Consider the following 12026-nt stretch of genomic DNA (forward strand, 5'->3'; position numbering starts at 1 on the left):
GGAAAGCACGCTGACCGCCCGGTTAAACTCCGCCTCCTCCGCACCACACTCCGCCCCCGACACCTCGGGGACAAGCAGTCGCACCCGCCCCCCCGACACACAAACCAAGTTCCTGTGTACTGCCAGACTGGAGCTGATCACCTTACTGACCATTTCACCTACTGAGAGAGAGAGAGAGAGAGAGAGAGAGAGACCGAACTCTTGAGAGGTGGGAAGAAACATAGGACATGACGGACAAGAGACAGAACAGCAGAAGAGAAGAAAGGAAGCAAAAGAGGGAAAAATACAGAAGCAAATGGAGACAGACAAACAGATGGAGAGATACAAAGAACCCGAGCAACAGACAGAAACAGGCAGGAAAAAAGTGAGCGAGGGGGCAAAAAAAGAAATAACTACCTGGCCAGTCCAGGAAGGCCCCAAAGCTGAGGGCCAGGCCCCGGAGCCAGTCTGCCTGCTGGATGAGGGTGGAGAGTTCCATGCCATTGGGGTTCTGAAGGAGCAGCGTGGAGATCAGCGCCCACGGCTTGAGAACCATGTTCTCCTCCTGCAGGCGCACCAGGTGAAACGCTACGTCGTTCACAAATGCCTGAGTGTCTGCTGCTGGCCTCTGAGGAATGTGTCTGAGAAAGATAGAAAAATTTAAAGAGGTGTTGAGTGATGGTTGGCTGCTTATCCTTCACTTTCAAACTGGATTTAAAATGGGGAGATTGTGGAAGGCCAGGCACTCAATCACTTTTATTCTTAGATAAAAAAAGCTCTCTAGAGGTGGGCTTGGGGACATTATCCTGTTGAAAAACCAGAGATGGTACCACTAAATGCTAACCAGACAGGATGGAATGTCGCTGTAAAATACCAATGTTGGATAAGTGCCCTCAATTTTGACTAAATCACCAACAGGGTCACCATTAAATCTCCATCACACCTCCTCCTTACTTCACAGTAGGAACCGACCGTTTACCCAAATTTGGACCCAAGCTTGGACCAAAGTTTTCCACTGATCTAACGTCAGTTCTGTGCAAGTCTTGGCCCAAGCAAGTCCCTTTTGCTCGTTGTTCTTCCAAAATAACCTCAAAACAGCAAATGTTGAAATACGTCTGCCGCTTGAACTCTGAAAAGCATTCATAGTGTTTAATCTGGGTTGGTGTAAATCTGCTTGTTTCTGAGAGCCGGTAATTAGAATAAACGCATCCTCAGCAGCAGAGGTAGCTCTCAGTCTTCCTTTCCTGGGACGGTGCCTCGTCATTAAAGCGTCTGAGGGGTTTGCCGTAATTTCTTGCCGTCATATGAAGTTGTACAAGACAGTTGATGGTCTAAGGCACATAAAGAACGCAAGAAATGTCACAAATGGACTCTGGGGAAGACACACCATGGACTTGAAAACCATTCCAGGTGACTATAATAACCACTGAAGGCTGACTGCTACTGGTGTAGTTCCAATACAATCTCTCTACATGATGCTGCCACCACCACCGTGCTTCAATGCTGGAAATAGTGTTGAGCACCCATGGTTCTGCGGCAAAACGAGGTGGTGGTAGCATGAGACCTAGTTTGAAGGTACTCCATGGAATTGTGCATTACCTAGGCACCAGGTTGTACTGGGAGCGGCCGATGTGGCCCTGTGATAGGCTCCGGACAGACACTGGAGCGCCAAAGTACACGTGCATCGTCCCAAAGTCTTCACTGAGAATCCTTCTGGCTTTCAGCAGACCCTGAGAGAGCCGAAATAAAGGAGTGAGAACAAGTGAGAATCAGAAGGCCGAAAACAAATCTAGAGAGATATGAAGCTTCCACCACCATGCTTCAGATTTGCTTTTTTTTTCTTTTTTCTAATTCCACATTCAGTCCACATTTTCTGTACTAAGAAGCTCCACCCTTTTGGGAAGATGTTACACTAGATGTTGTGGAAATGTTGTGGAGATGTGAAAATGTTTTGGAAATGTTGTGGAGATTCTTTGAAGATTTTATTAGAGATATTGTGGAAACGTGGTGAAATTGTGGGAATCTTGTGGGAATCTTGTGAAAATACTGTGGAAACACCGTGGAAATGTTGTAGAGATTCTGTGAAGATGATACAATTGTTTGCGGCCAATTTTGTGGTAACAGTTTTGGGAATGAACCACATACGGCTGTAAAATTCTCAATACTTGTGTGTGTGTGTACGCTGCTGGAGAGTTACTCACGGACGTGGATTCTTTGGGTTTGGGAACACCGAGCAGTTCACGTGCATACAGGGACTCTTCCAGGATCCTCTCATAGCTTATACTCACTGGAACCAGGTTGACATCAAAGACTTCACCTTTGAAAAACGGCTCCATGGCGATATTCAGCAGACCTGAGCCAGACGGACAGACAAACTGAGACAACAAACGTTCTCATACTTCATCAAGGCAGCGACGGAACCCCGTGTTTGTCAGAACCCCCAAAGGGCTCGGTATTAAAGTCTGTTTAACACCGGAGCATATGGGATGTTAGATATACGTCTGAAGCTTGAACAATCAGCATCAGCAGCCACAAGGATTTCCAGATGTGCTTCGGTTACCTGTCTTTGGCGTGAGCGACTTTGCCGTTCGGCTCCTGGTTCCTTCGAGGAAGAACTCAAGCGGTGCGTAACCGTTCTGTGGAATATAACGGAGGATTCGCAAGGTTAGAAAAAAATCTTTGAAACGCAAGAAAATCTCAAACAAAATGTATTTGTTTTGTAAAAACTGAATGGGAATGATGAAATAATGGATGGAGGGATGCAAGGATGGCACAAAGTGATGGAAGGATGGATAGATGCAATATATGCTTAAATCTAGGGTCTGAATTTGGTTGTACACTATGTACATGCTTAGGTTGTATGGATGGATGGAGTTGCAGAAAAACTGACAGTGATGGATGGAAATAGTTGAAGAAAAACTGACCATGATGGATGGATGTATTTGCAGAAAAACTGGATGGATGGATGGAAGGATGGGTGGATAGATGATGGATGGATGGATGGATGGAATTGCAGAAAGACTAGATGGATGGATGGATGTAGTTGCAGAAAAACTGGATGGATGGATGGATGTAGTTGCAGAAAAACTGGATGGATGGATGTAGTTGCAGAAAAACTAGATAGATGGATGGATAGATGGATGGATGGATGGATGGATGGATGGAGTTGCAGAAAAACTGGATGGATGGATGGATGGATGTAGTTGCAGAAAAACTGGATGGATGGATGGATTTAGTTGCAGAAAAACTGGATGGATGGATGGATGGATGGATGGATGTAGTTGCAGAAAAACTGGATGGATGGATGGATGGATGGATGGATGGGCACACTGGTGATCTAATGGGTGGGCAAATGGTTGGATGGATGGAGGGAGGGATTTAGGGAGGGATGGATGGAGTTCCAGAAAAACTGATAGTAATAAAAGGTAGATGAATGGTTGGTTGGAGGGAATCATGTTTAAATTTACTGATAGACGGTTAGATGGATGGATGGAATTATGCTTAAAATGTACTGCTGGATGGATGGATGGATGGATGGATGGATGGATGGACTCCCTGCCTGTTGACTACAGAATAGCTAAAAAATGAACGTGAAGAATAGACTGATGAAAGGAAAGATCAATGTAAGAGATGCTTGAACGAAAGGGAAAAGGGGATGATGGATGAGCAAACAGAAAGACATATGAATAGAAGGACATATTGATGAATTAAGGGATGAGGACAGATAAACAGACAGATGTTTAAATGTTTCTTACCCTCAGCATGGTCTTCACGTATTCGGAGAAAACAGCCCAGTAGAGTTTATCTCCTCCGAATGAACGGCGGATAAAGAACGCTCCTGACATGCGTAACATCTCTCCAACAAACTTCATGCTCATAAAATCTGCAACGGGGGAACGTTTCATGAATCCGGATCGGAATAACCCACATTAACAGTGTGAACAGAGCGTGAGGGTCCTCACCCATTCCTGCGGCGATGACGGGCAGAGCCAGGTCGTAGGTGAACAGGAGGTAGGACATCATCAGGAAGTCCATGTAGCTGCGGTGACTGGGCAGAAGCACCACTGGATGCTCCTGAATGGCCTGCTGGAGCTGCAAACCAGAACAAGTGACTCATTACATTACATATGGATGGAGGTTAGAAGGGTGAGTGCCTACATGGTCTGGATGGATGAATATCAATTAAAGAAGATATACACGAATGGATGGATGGATGGATGGATGGATGGATGGATGGATACAGACTAAGAATAAATAGCTGGATGGAAGAATGGATGGAGAGATATGGGTTAGGGGGATAAATGGCTGGATAGTTTAATAGATGGATAAAAATCAATGGAAGAAGAGATGGATGGATGGATGGATGGATGGATGGATGGATGGATGGATGGATAGACAGATATAGATTAGAATGATGAGTGGATGGATGTATGGATGGATGGACAGATATAGGTTAGAATGATGAGCGACTGACTGGATTGATGGTTGGATGAATATCAATAGAAGAAGAGATACATGGACAGATGAATAGAATGATGGGTGGATAAGACAGATGGTGAAAGGATTTAAAACCAGACATAGACACATCTACAAACGAATGGATGGATGGATGGATAGATGGATGAACAGGTGTCCATGTGAGGGGACGTGACCGCAGGACAGGACTCACTCTCTGGACGCCGTCCTCGTTGACGCGGACGCTCCGGTACAGCGCTTTGAAGGCTTTGCTAAGGGTGAAGGCGAAGAATCGGATGGTGCTGAGCTGCTGACGGTGGGCCATCTCCTCCAGGACCTGAGACGCCTCGTCCTGCACTGCCTCCCAAGTCTCACCGGTCTCCGCCGCCACCTAGGGACGGCACAAGGAAACGGATCAACCGTGGACCTCTCTCTTATCTTGCCTGGGGACGGTCCGGCACGCGTACCTGCTCGATGACGTATCTCACCGCCTCGGACTGGAGGACGAGGGTCTTCAGGACTCCAGCTTTACAGGGCACCAGGTTCCTGTAGACGGCGGGCGTGTAGCACTTCAGGGCGTATCTGAGGTCGCTGGACTTCCGTCTCTCCTCGAGGACGTCCTCGAAATCGTCCCTTTTCCTCGGGACTGGACCTCGAACCTGCACACACATTATAGATGAGAACCCTGTGGAGGAAGTTCTAGAAGACAAGATTCCTTTAAAATTGAGTAGAAGACAACTAGGACAGCCCAGGAACATGCACTAAAATGACTAGATTGCGTTCTTTACCGAATACAGGACTTTGGACGCCATGTTTTCCACCTCAAAGCCTCTCCAAAGTTGACAATTCAAACATCTCCCCCAGAAAGCTGCTCCACCACTCCACGAATTGGGTGGTGTCAAAAACTAACACGGCTCGCACCCAAACGCAGGTCTTTTACACATCTAGTGCCCTAGATAGTCTACAAACTCTATTTATATCACTCCCTAGAAAGTGCGCTTGTATAGGAAGAATCACGTGATTTAGGTTCAGCCTTAAAAAACGCATGGTACTTCCTGAAAACGCGGCTGCGAGAACGGTGGCTGAGAGAGGACAACCCGGAAGTAAGTTCGCCACGGGCGTACACATGTGCGAAGGATTTCAGTTTTGCGTGATTTTCTTTTTTTTCGGTTTGAATCGCGATGAAGCGAAATGAAAGTGCACGTGAGGAGGATTCCGACGTGGATCATTACGACGTTTTGGATCGTATTCTGGACAAGCTCTATGATTTTGGTTGGTGGTTCAGAAATGCTAAATGATAAGCTAATGTGAAGGGTTATGTTTACATTTACTGTTATGCAGGACGGAGATCAGGACATTAGGATGGAGTTCAGAACATTAGGATGGAGTTCAGAACATTAGGATGGAGTTCAGAACATTAGGATGGAGTTCAGAACATTAGGATGAAGATCAGAACATTAGGATGAAGATCAGAACATTAGGATGAAGATCAGAACATTAGAACATTAGGATGAAGATCAGAACATTAGGATGGAATTTAGGACACCAGGATGGAGATCAGGACATTAGGATGGAGATCAGAACATTACGATGGAGATCAGAACAGTAGGATGGATTTTAGGACATCAGGAGGGAGATCAGAACATTAGTAGGGAGATCAGAACATTAGGAGGGAGATAAGCAGATAAGGAGGGAGATCAGAACATTAGGATGGAGATCAGAACATTAGGATGGAGATCAGAACATTAGGAGGGAGATCAGAACATTAGGAGGGAGATCAGCAGATTAGGATGGAGATCAGAACATTAGGATGGAGATCAGAACATTAGGATGGAGATCAGAACATTAGGATGGAGATCAGAACATTAGGATGGAGATCAGAACATTAGGATTGAATGGATGGATGGATTCTTTCGATCTGTCTCATTCTGTCTCTCTCTTTCTCTCTCTCTCTCTAAGCAGGAGATGGACACAAGCGCTTGAACAGAAAGCATAAGAAGAACCGTCTAAAACAGGAAGTGGAGGAGGAAGACGAGGTAATGGTCCAGAATGGTGCAGAAAAACCCGACTGTAGAGACGGCGATGCGTACGTGAGTCACGTGACCGACGCCCCCTGCCACCACCAAAGCTCCGCCTCCACGTCGCTCGCCGCCCGGAATCCAGGTGGGAAAGTGCAAGATGTGGAGATCGTCACGTTTCAGGATCCACTGAAGAAGAACAGATTGAAGAGAACTCTGGAACCTGAACACAGAGTAAGGAGGGATATGTGCACTCCTTCACTGACTTTCTGAAAATGATGGAGGGATAGAACTTCTATCAAAAAAGATTAATATTTATATTTGTGTGAATTCTCTCTCTCTCTCTCTCTCTCTCTCTCTCTCATTCTCTTACTCTCTTTCCATCCTCTCTACCACATTCCCTCTTCTTTTTTTATCTGTCTTTTCTCTTCCTTGCTCTTTTACTTTCTCTCTTTTTCACTCTCTTTTTTCTCTCCATCACTTTCCCCTTTATTTTTTTCTCTCTTACTCTCTTCTCTTACCCTCTTTTCACTCCCCTCTCTCTTCTGTTTCTCTGCTCTCTCTCTCTCTTTCAATTACTCTTTCTTTCTTTCTTTCTTTTTCACCCCCTTTCTCAGGCAGATGAAGGGAAGGAGAAAAAGAAAAAGGAAGCAGATGTTCTGAGCATGGAGAAGGTTCTCTTTCATTTCATTTAAGAATATTCATTAAGTGTGTATAAATGTGTCTGAGTGTGTGTGTATAAGTGTGTGTGTGTGTGTGTGTGTGTGTGTGTGTGTGTGTGTGTGTATGTATATACAAATGTGTGTGTGTATATATAAGTGTGTGTGTGTGTGTGTTTGTGTATATATAAGTGTGTGTATATATAAATCTGTGTGTGTTGTGTGTGTATATATAAATGTGTGTGTGTGTGTGTGTGTGTGTGTGTGTGTGTGTGTGTGTGTGTGTATATATATATATATATATATATATATATATATATATATATATATGTGTGTGTGTGTGTATATATATATATATATAATATATGTGTGTGTGTGTGTGTGTGTGTGTAGGCTCGTCTGGACGTCCACCGGTTCGGCATCACAGGATTTCAGAAGCAACAGCAAAGAGTGTTTGAGCAGGACAGAGCCATCATGCTGGGAGCCAGGGTACGGAAAGGGGGTACAATCCCTCCTCCCTCTAAAATTTATATACACCGTATTTTTCGGACTATAAGCTGCTACTTTTTCCCCACGTTTTGAACCCCGCGGCTTAAACAATGAAGCGGCTTATTTATGAATTTTTCCTGGGTTTTTCCCGGTTTCACAAACTTCAAGCCAAAAAACTGAACCCCATAACATTAGACCAATGAAATTTCCCAACGGAAATGAAAAAACACACCTCACCTGTGTTCTGAGCTGCACGGCTTCGGGAGAAAAAACTTCCACCGGTGTTGATTTTTAAACGCATGACGATGCCAAAAGATAAACTCCCGAGAGAAATAGTTGTGAAAGGAAGGAGGAAGACAGTGAACAATGACTTTCTTGGTGGGCTACTGTTTAGATACAAGCCGTTGTAACGCGTTGAGTCTGGGTGAAGGGAGAGCTCGCTTCTGGCAGGCTTTTCCCAAAATACCGCTATGCTCCTAAAAGAAGCGCAACAAATTTCACCTGTTACATTGTGTGTAACGTGTATTTCGTTAAAGCCTGTGTAAAGTACATTAGTGTAGACAGGTGGGGCTTATTTATGTTCAAAACAAAAATATCTGTCAAATATCTGCGGCTTATATACGGGTGCGGCTTATATACGGGTGCACTTTATAGTCCGGAAATTACTGTAGTTGCAAGAAAGAGAGATGATTTTTTTTTTTATTATTATTATTAATTACAAACTAAAATAATAAATTTTTCCCCTTCATAAGTAGATGCCCTTTGATTTATTGATTTATTAATTTTTAGTCATTTTGTAAGTAATAATTTTTACAGTAAGGTGAGGCTGATGTTTATTTAAATTTTTTTTATTATTATTTTAAACTATTAGTTTTTTATTTGTTTTTTCATCCTGAGGGGAAATCCCTGGAATTCCAAAAAGGTATAATTCAGTATTATTATTAAGTTTTTGTTGTTTGTTTGTTTGTTTTTTATTCACCCGTACACTTCCAACATCTTCCAGCTCATGGAAAGTAGATATTCATGGAGCCGGTTTTGTGGAACAGATTTTTTTGGTCTCCTGGTTCAAGTGAAGAGAAAATTTCATGCTCCAGCATCCAAAGACCTCCAACAAAACTGTGTGTCTCCAAAGTCTGTGGGGAAGAGTTTTGGGCCAAAGCCCAAACGCATATGGGTGGAAAAGTCAGGTGTCCAATTACTTTTGGCCATACACACATACACACATTTACTTATTTTCTCTCTTTTTTCAGCCTCCCAAGAAAGAGTACGTGAATTATAAAGTGTACCAGCAAACACTAAAGATGAAGAAGTCGAAAGAAAAGGAGGACGAGGAGAAATCGGTAAGATGATGAGTCTTGCCATAAGAACTGTTCTTGAGGTGTGTGTGTGTGTGTGTGTGTGTGTGTGTGTGTGTGTGTGTGTGTGTGTGTGTGTGTGTGTGTGTGAGAGATTTAATTCATATCTTGTCTGCTTGGACACACAGGACACGCTGAAAAAGAAGAAGAGGTCATCGGGGAAGCTAAAGTACGTCACACACACACACACACACACACACTTGGGTGTCCCAATACTTCTGGCCCCATTGTGTAGGATCCATTCGCTGTCTGTCGAGTCAAAGTTATTGATCGGTTGATTTTTTTCCCCCTGTTTGTATGCAGGAACGTGAAACGCAAATCGGGCGGCGCAGACCCGGGGGGACACGTGGGCCGCTTCAAGAATGGCATGCTGCTGCTGAGCACGAAGGAGATTCAGAAACTGAACAGCAAAAAGAGAAAGTGAGCAAGACAGAGAGAGAGAGAGAGAGAGAGAGAGAGGTAGACGGACGGACGGACGGACAGACGGACGGAATGAGACAGTGAGGCAGATAAAGAGAGAGATAGAGGGACAGGTAGACCAAGACAGACACATATATAGAGAGAGATGGACAGACAGAAAAAGAGATTGACTGACCAAGACAGACAGATGGAGAAAGTGTGAGACTGACCGAGAGCTAGAGAGAGACTGTGACAGACAAACAGACAGGGAGATAGAGAGAGAGAGAGACAGATGGACAGACAGACAGACAGAGACAGATGAAAAGAGAGACAGACAGAGAGAGAGAGAGAGATTGACTGACAGATGGAGAGAGTGTGAGACTGATAGAGAGAAAGAAAGACACAGACGGACGGAGAGATGGAAAGACTGCTGCTTAAACCGGACTGAACCGGCTCTTCGGATCTTCATCACTGTGAACGTTTGCCGGAAAACGAGATCCATCATGTGCAGTGCATTATGGGTAGACGTGTAGAAGTGCCAAGAAACGTCGGTTTATTATACACTCAGTGTTTATGCGTGTGTGTGTGTGTGTGTGTGTGTGTGTGTGTGTGTGTGTGTGTGTGTGTGTGTGTGTGTGTGTGTGTGTGTGTAACTTTCCGAATATAAACAATTGAAAAACACAAAAACCAGACGTTTCGTTCATCACAGTTTTACTCGTTTATGAAAAAGAGAGAAAAAAACCCACAATGTTGTTGAGTTACACACCATAATCACACACACGGGTACAAAACGTTCACATCGGCGGGTGAAAGAGAAAAAGCAAACGAATAGAAAAAGAATTACAGTCCGGAATTCGCTCGAGGGGTCCACACTGTTTGGGGTGTAATGGGGAGGGGGGGTATCGAACATATTTTAATGGGGGGGGGGGATCGTCAGCGCGTTCAGCATTTTCAGACCTCCACAGTATACATCGGAATAGAAGCGCATTCCGTACGTCAGACGCACCGTCTAGACGTCCTAATTAGAAATTGGAATCTAAGCACACTAGGGGTCAAATCGCTGTCCGCTGAAACGGAGTAGAAATGTTTTAACTAAAGATAAAATAAATATATAAATACTTTTTTTTTTTAAGTTTCATGCTTCTATTTTCATCAATAACAAAGAAAAAAACAAAAAAAAAATTCACTCTGTGTGCCGCTGAAGCGCTGCCCCCTATCGTCAAACACATGGAACTACAGCTGTCAAATCGAATTATTTTCAAAAGCAGGGTATTGTGCAACACTAAGGTTCCTTCACTACAAGACCCAAACCTGTTCCATCATGACAATACCCAAGCCAGCTTCATGAAGATCTGCTTTCCATAGTTTGGAAGAGGTGGAAGATCTCCCTCTATAGAGCTCCAGGCCTATTAAAACAGGTTTGGGAGGAATTGGAACACCACCCCAGGTCCTTTTCAGATTTCCGATTCAGAAATATTCCAGAATTAAAGGTCCAGTCATCAAACATAGGATCAGTCTGTAAATATTTTTGATGCTGGAGATTTGAAAAACACGGTCCGGTTATACCTTCAAAGTGCTAAAGTCCCTGAAGAAGTGCTTATGATTACAAAATGATTTTATTTTGACATTTTGTGCCAAAAAACACCGACTATGACATTTCTGTGCTGTTTCTTTGTTAATATATAGTTTTTGCTTAAGGCTTAAGCATGTGGTCAAAAAAATAAGAATTCCTGGCACACCATTTAGCTGTCAAAATGCACCAGAGCACCAGAGGGCGACATTTCCACTTTGTATTTCGTTACATTATGTACAACACAAGTATTAGATAAGATCATAAAACCTCATGCTCAGACCGTATCGGCTCCATCGTGACCCATGCAAAATAATACAGGCTTCCTTACTATACTATACGGTACTTTACAAAAATATACAGCTTAGAAACCACGCGAGGATAAATAAAACAAGGGCAGTGGATTTAAGAGAAACGGTGCGAAATCGAGAACCTACTCAGGAATGTGTTTCGTTTTTCCTTATTCCCTACGTGTATCACAGTGTGAAAAGCTTCAGGTTCGGATCCTGAAACGTGTCTTAATTCTGAGCAGCAAGTACGTTTTCCTATACTTCCTATAGTTCTACACCCCTCTTGATCATTCTGGGGTTTTTGGCACCATTGTGATCCCATGGCGTAAAGTTCTTAAAAGTTTTTAGGGAACCAGACCGAAGATGATCTTGCGAGGTCCTGTTTTCCAGACACAGATTAAGCCTCGTACAGAACTAACAGGTTTTCTAGCTATGGCAGTGTCGAAGTCCGATCTGTGTCCGGAGCACCACCTTGCTGAGTATTATATTAAACCTGAGATTTGTGTAAGGTGTTTGAACCTTGTGGCCATTTAACAGGAAGGGTAGTTCCACCAGATGTCTATACAGACTACAAGGAAGAATGGGTTCACGTGATCTTGTGGGTTTTTTTGGGAAAGTTCTACACTTATAGATTCCTTATCTACACCTTATAGATTCCTCAACTCAAAGTTAGGAAAGAATGCTTTAGGTTGCTTTGGGTAGTTCCACCAATCCAAAGTTCTACCACCAACTTAGAACCTTCTAGAAAGACAAAGGAAGAATGGGCCTCCATGATATATATATATATATATATATATATATATATATATATA

At 43.5% G+C, this 12026-nt stretch overlaps 2 protein-coding genes across 6 annotated transcripts in view; one reads left to right on the forward strand and one right to left on the reverse strand.

Moving 5' to 3' along the window:
• Nucleotides 1-5405, reverse strand: part of gnpat (glyceronephosphate O-acyltransferase) — a 28196-nt gene extending 22791 nt beyond the window's left edge. The window contains exons 1-10 of one of the 4 annotated variants that reach the window (XR_006928559.1): nt 5223-5403; nt 4902-5093; nt 4649-4825; nt 3942-4071; nt 3735-3862; nt 2540-2615; nt 2181-2332; nt 1579-1709; nt 397-620; nt 1-161 (exon numbers count right to left, since the gene is read on the reverse strand). The exon at nt 1-161 is cut by the window's left edge and continues 91 nt beyond it. Coding sequence is in view for 3 of the 4 variants with exons in the window: in XM_046873657.1 (XP_046729613.1) it covers nt 1-161; nt 397-620; nt 1579-1709; nt 2181-2332; nt 2540-2615; nt 3735-3862; nt 3942-4071; nt 4649-4825; nt 4902-5093; nt 5223-5246 (1395 nt within the window). In the remaining variant the exon portion in view is untranslated. Of the gene's footprint in view, nt 162-396; nt 621-1578; nt 1710-2180; nt 2333-2539; nt 2616-3734; nt 3863-3941; nt 4072-4648; nt 4826-4901; nt 5094-5222 lie in introns of all 4 variants that reach the window. The other 3 variants (XM_046873657.1, XM_046873656.1, XM_046873655.1) reach the window with 3 other exon arrangements.
• Nucleotides 5406-5498: 93 nt separating this feature from the next.
• Nucleotides 5499-10486, forward strand: c18h1orf131 (chromosome 18 C1orf131 homolog). Of its 2 annotated transcripts, none has more exons than XM_046873782.1 (8): nt 5499-5706; nt 6397-6686; nt 7070-7126; nt 7505-7600; nt 8851-8940; nt 9084-9124; nt 9259-9414; nt 9631-10486. In XM_046873782.1, exons 1-7 carry the CDS (start codon nt 5616-5618, stop codon nt 9377-9379), a joined length of 786 nt encoding a protein of 261 aa, XP_046729738.1. In that variant the 5' UTR covers nt 5499-5615; the 3' UTR covers nt 9380-9414; nt 9631-10486. The 2 variants fall into 2 exon arrangements, with proteins under 2 accessions (XP_046729738.1, XP_046729739.1); XM_046873783.1 differs by having other exon boundaries at nt 9693-10486.
• The last annotated feature ends 1540 nt before the right edge of the window (nt 10487-12026 follow it).

The sequence above is a fragment of the Silurus meridionalis genome, chromosome 18, assembly GCF_014805685.1.
Source record: "Silurus meridionalis isolate SWU-2019-XX chromosome 18, ASM1480568v1, whole genome shotgun sequence".
Lineage (NCBI taxonomy): Eukaryota > Metazoa > Chordata > Actinopteri > Siluriformes > Siluridae > Silurus > Silurus meridionalis.

Coding starts and splice junctions, on each gene's coding strand:
- c18h1orf131 (XM_046873782.1), top strand. CDS start 5,616: ATGAAGCGAAATGAAAGTGCACGTGAGGAGGATTCCGACGTGGATCAT. Junction 5,707..6,396: donor GGACAAGCTCTATGATTTTG/GTTGGTGGTTCA, acceptor CTCTCTAAGCAG/GAGATGGACACAAGCGCTTG. Junction 9,125..9,258: donor AGGTCATCGGGGAAGCTAAA/GTACGTCACACA, acceptor GTTTGTATGCAG/GAACGTGAAACGCAAATCGG.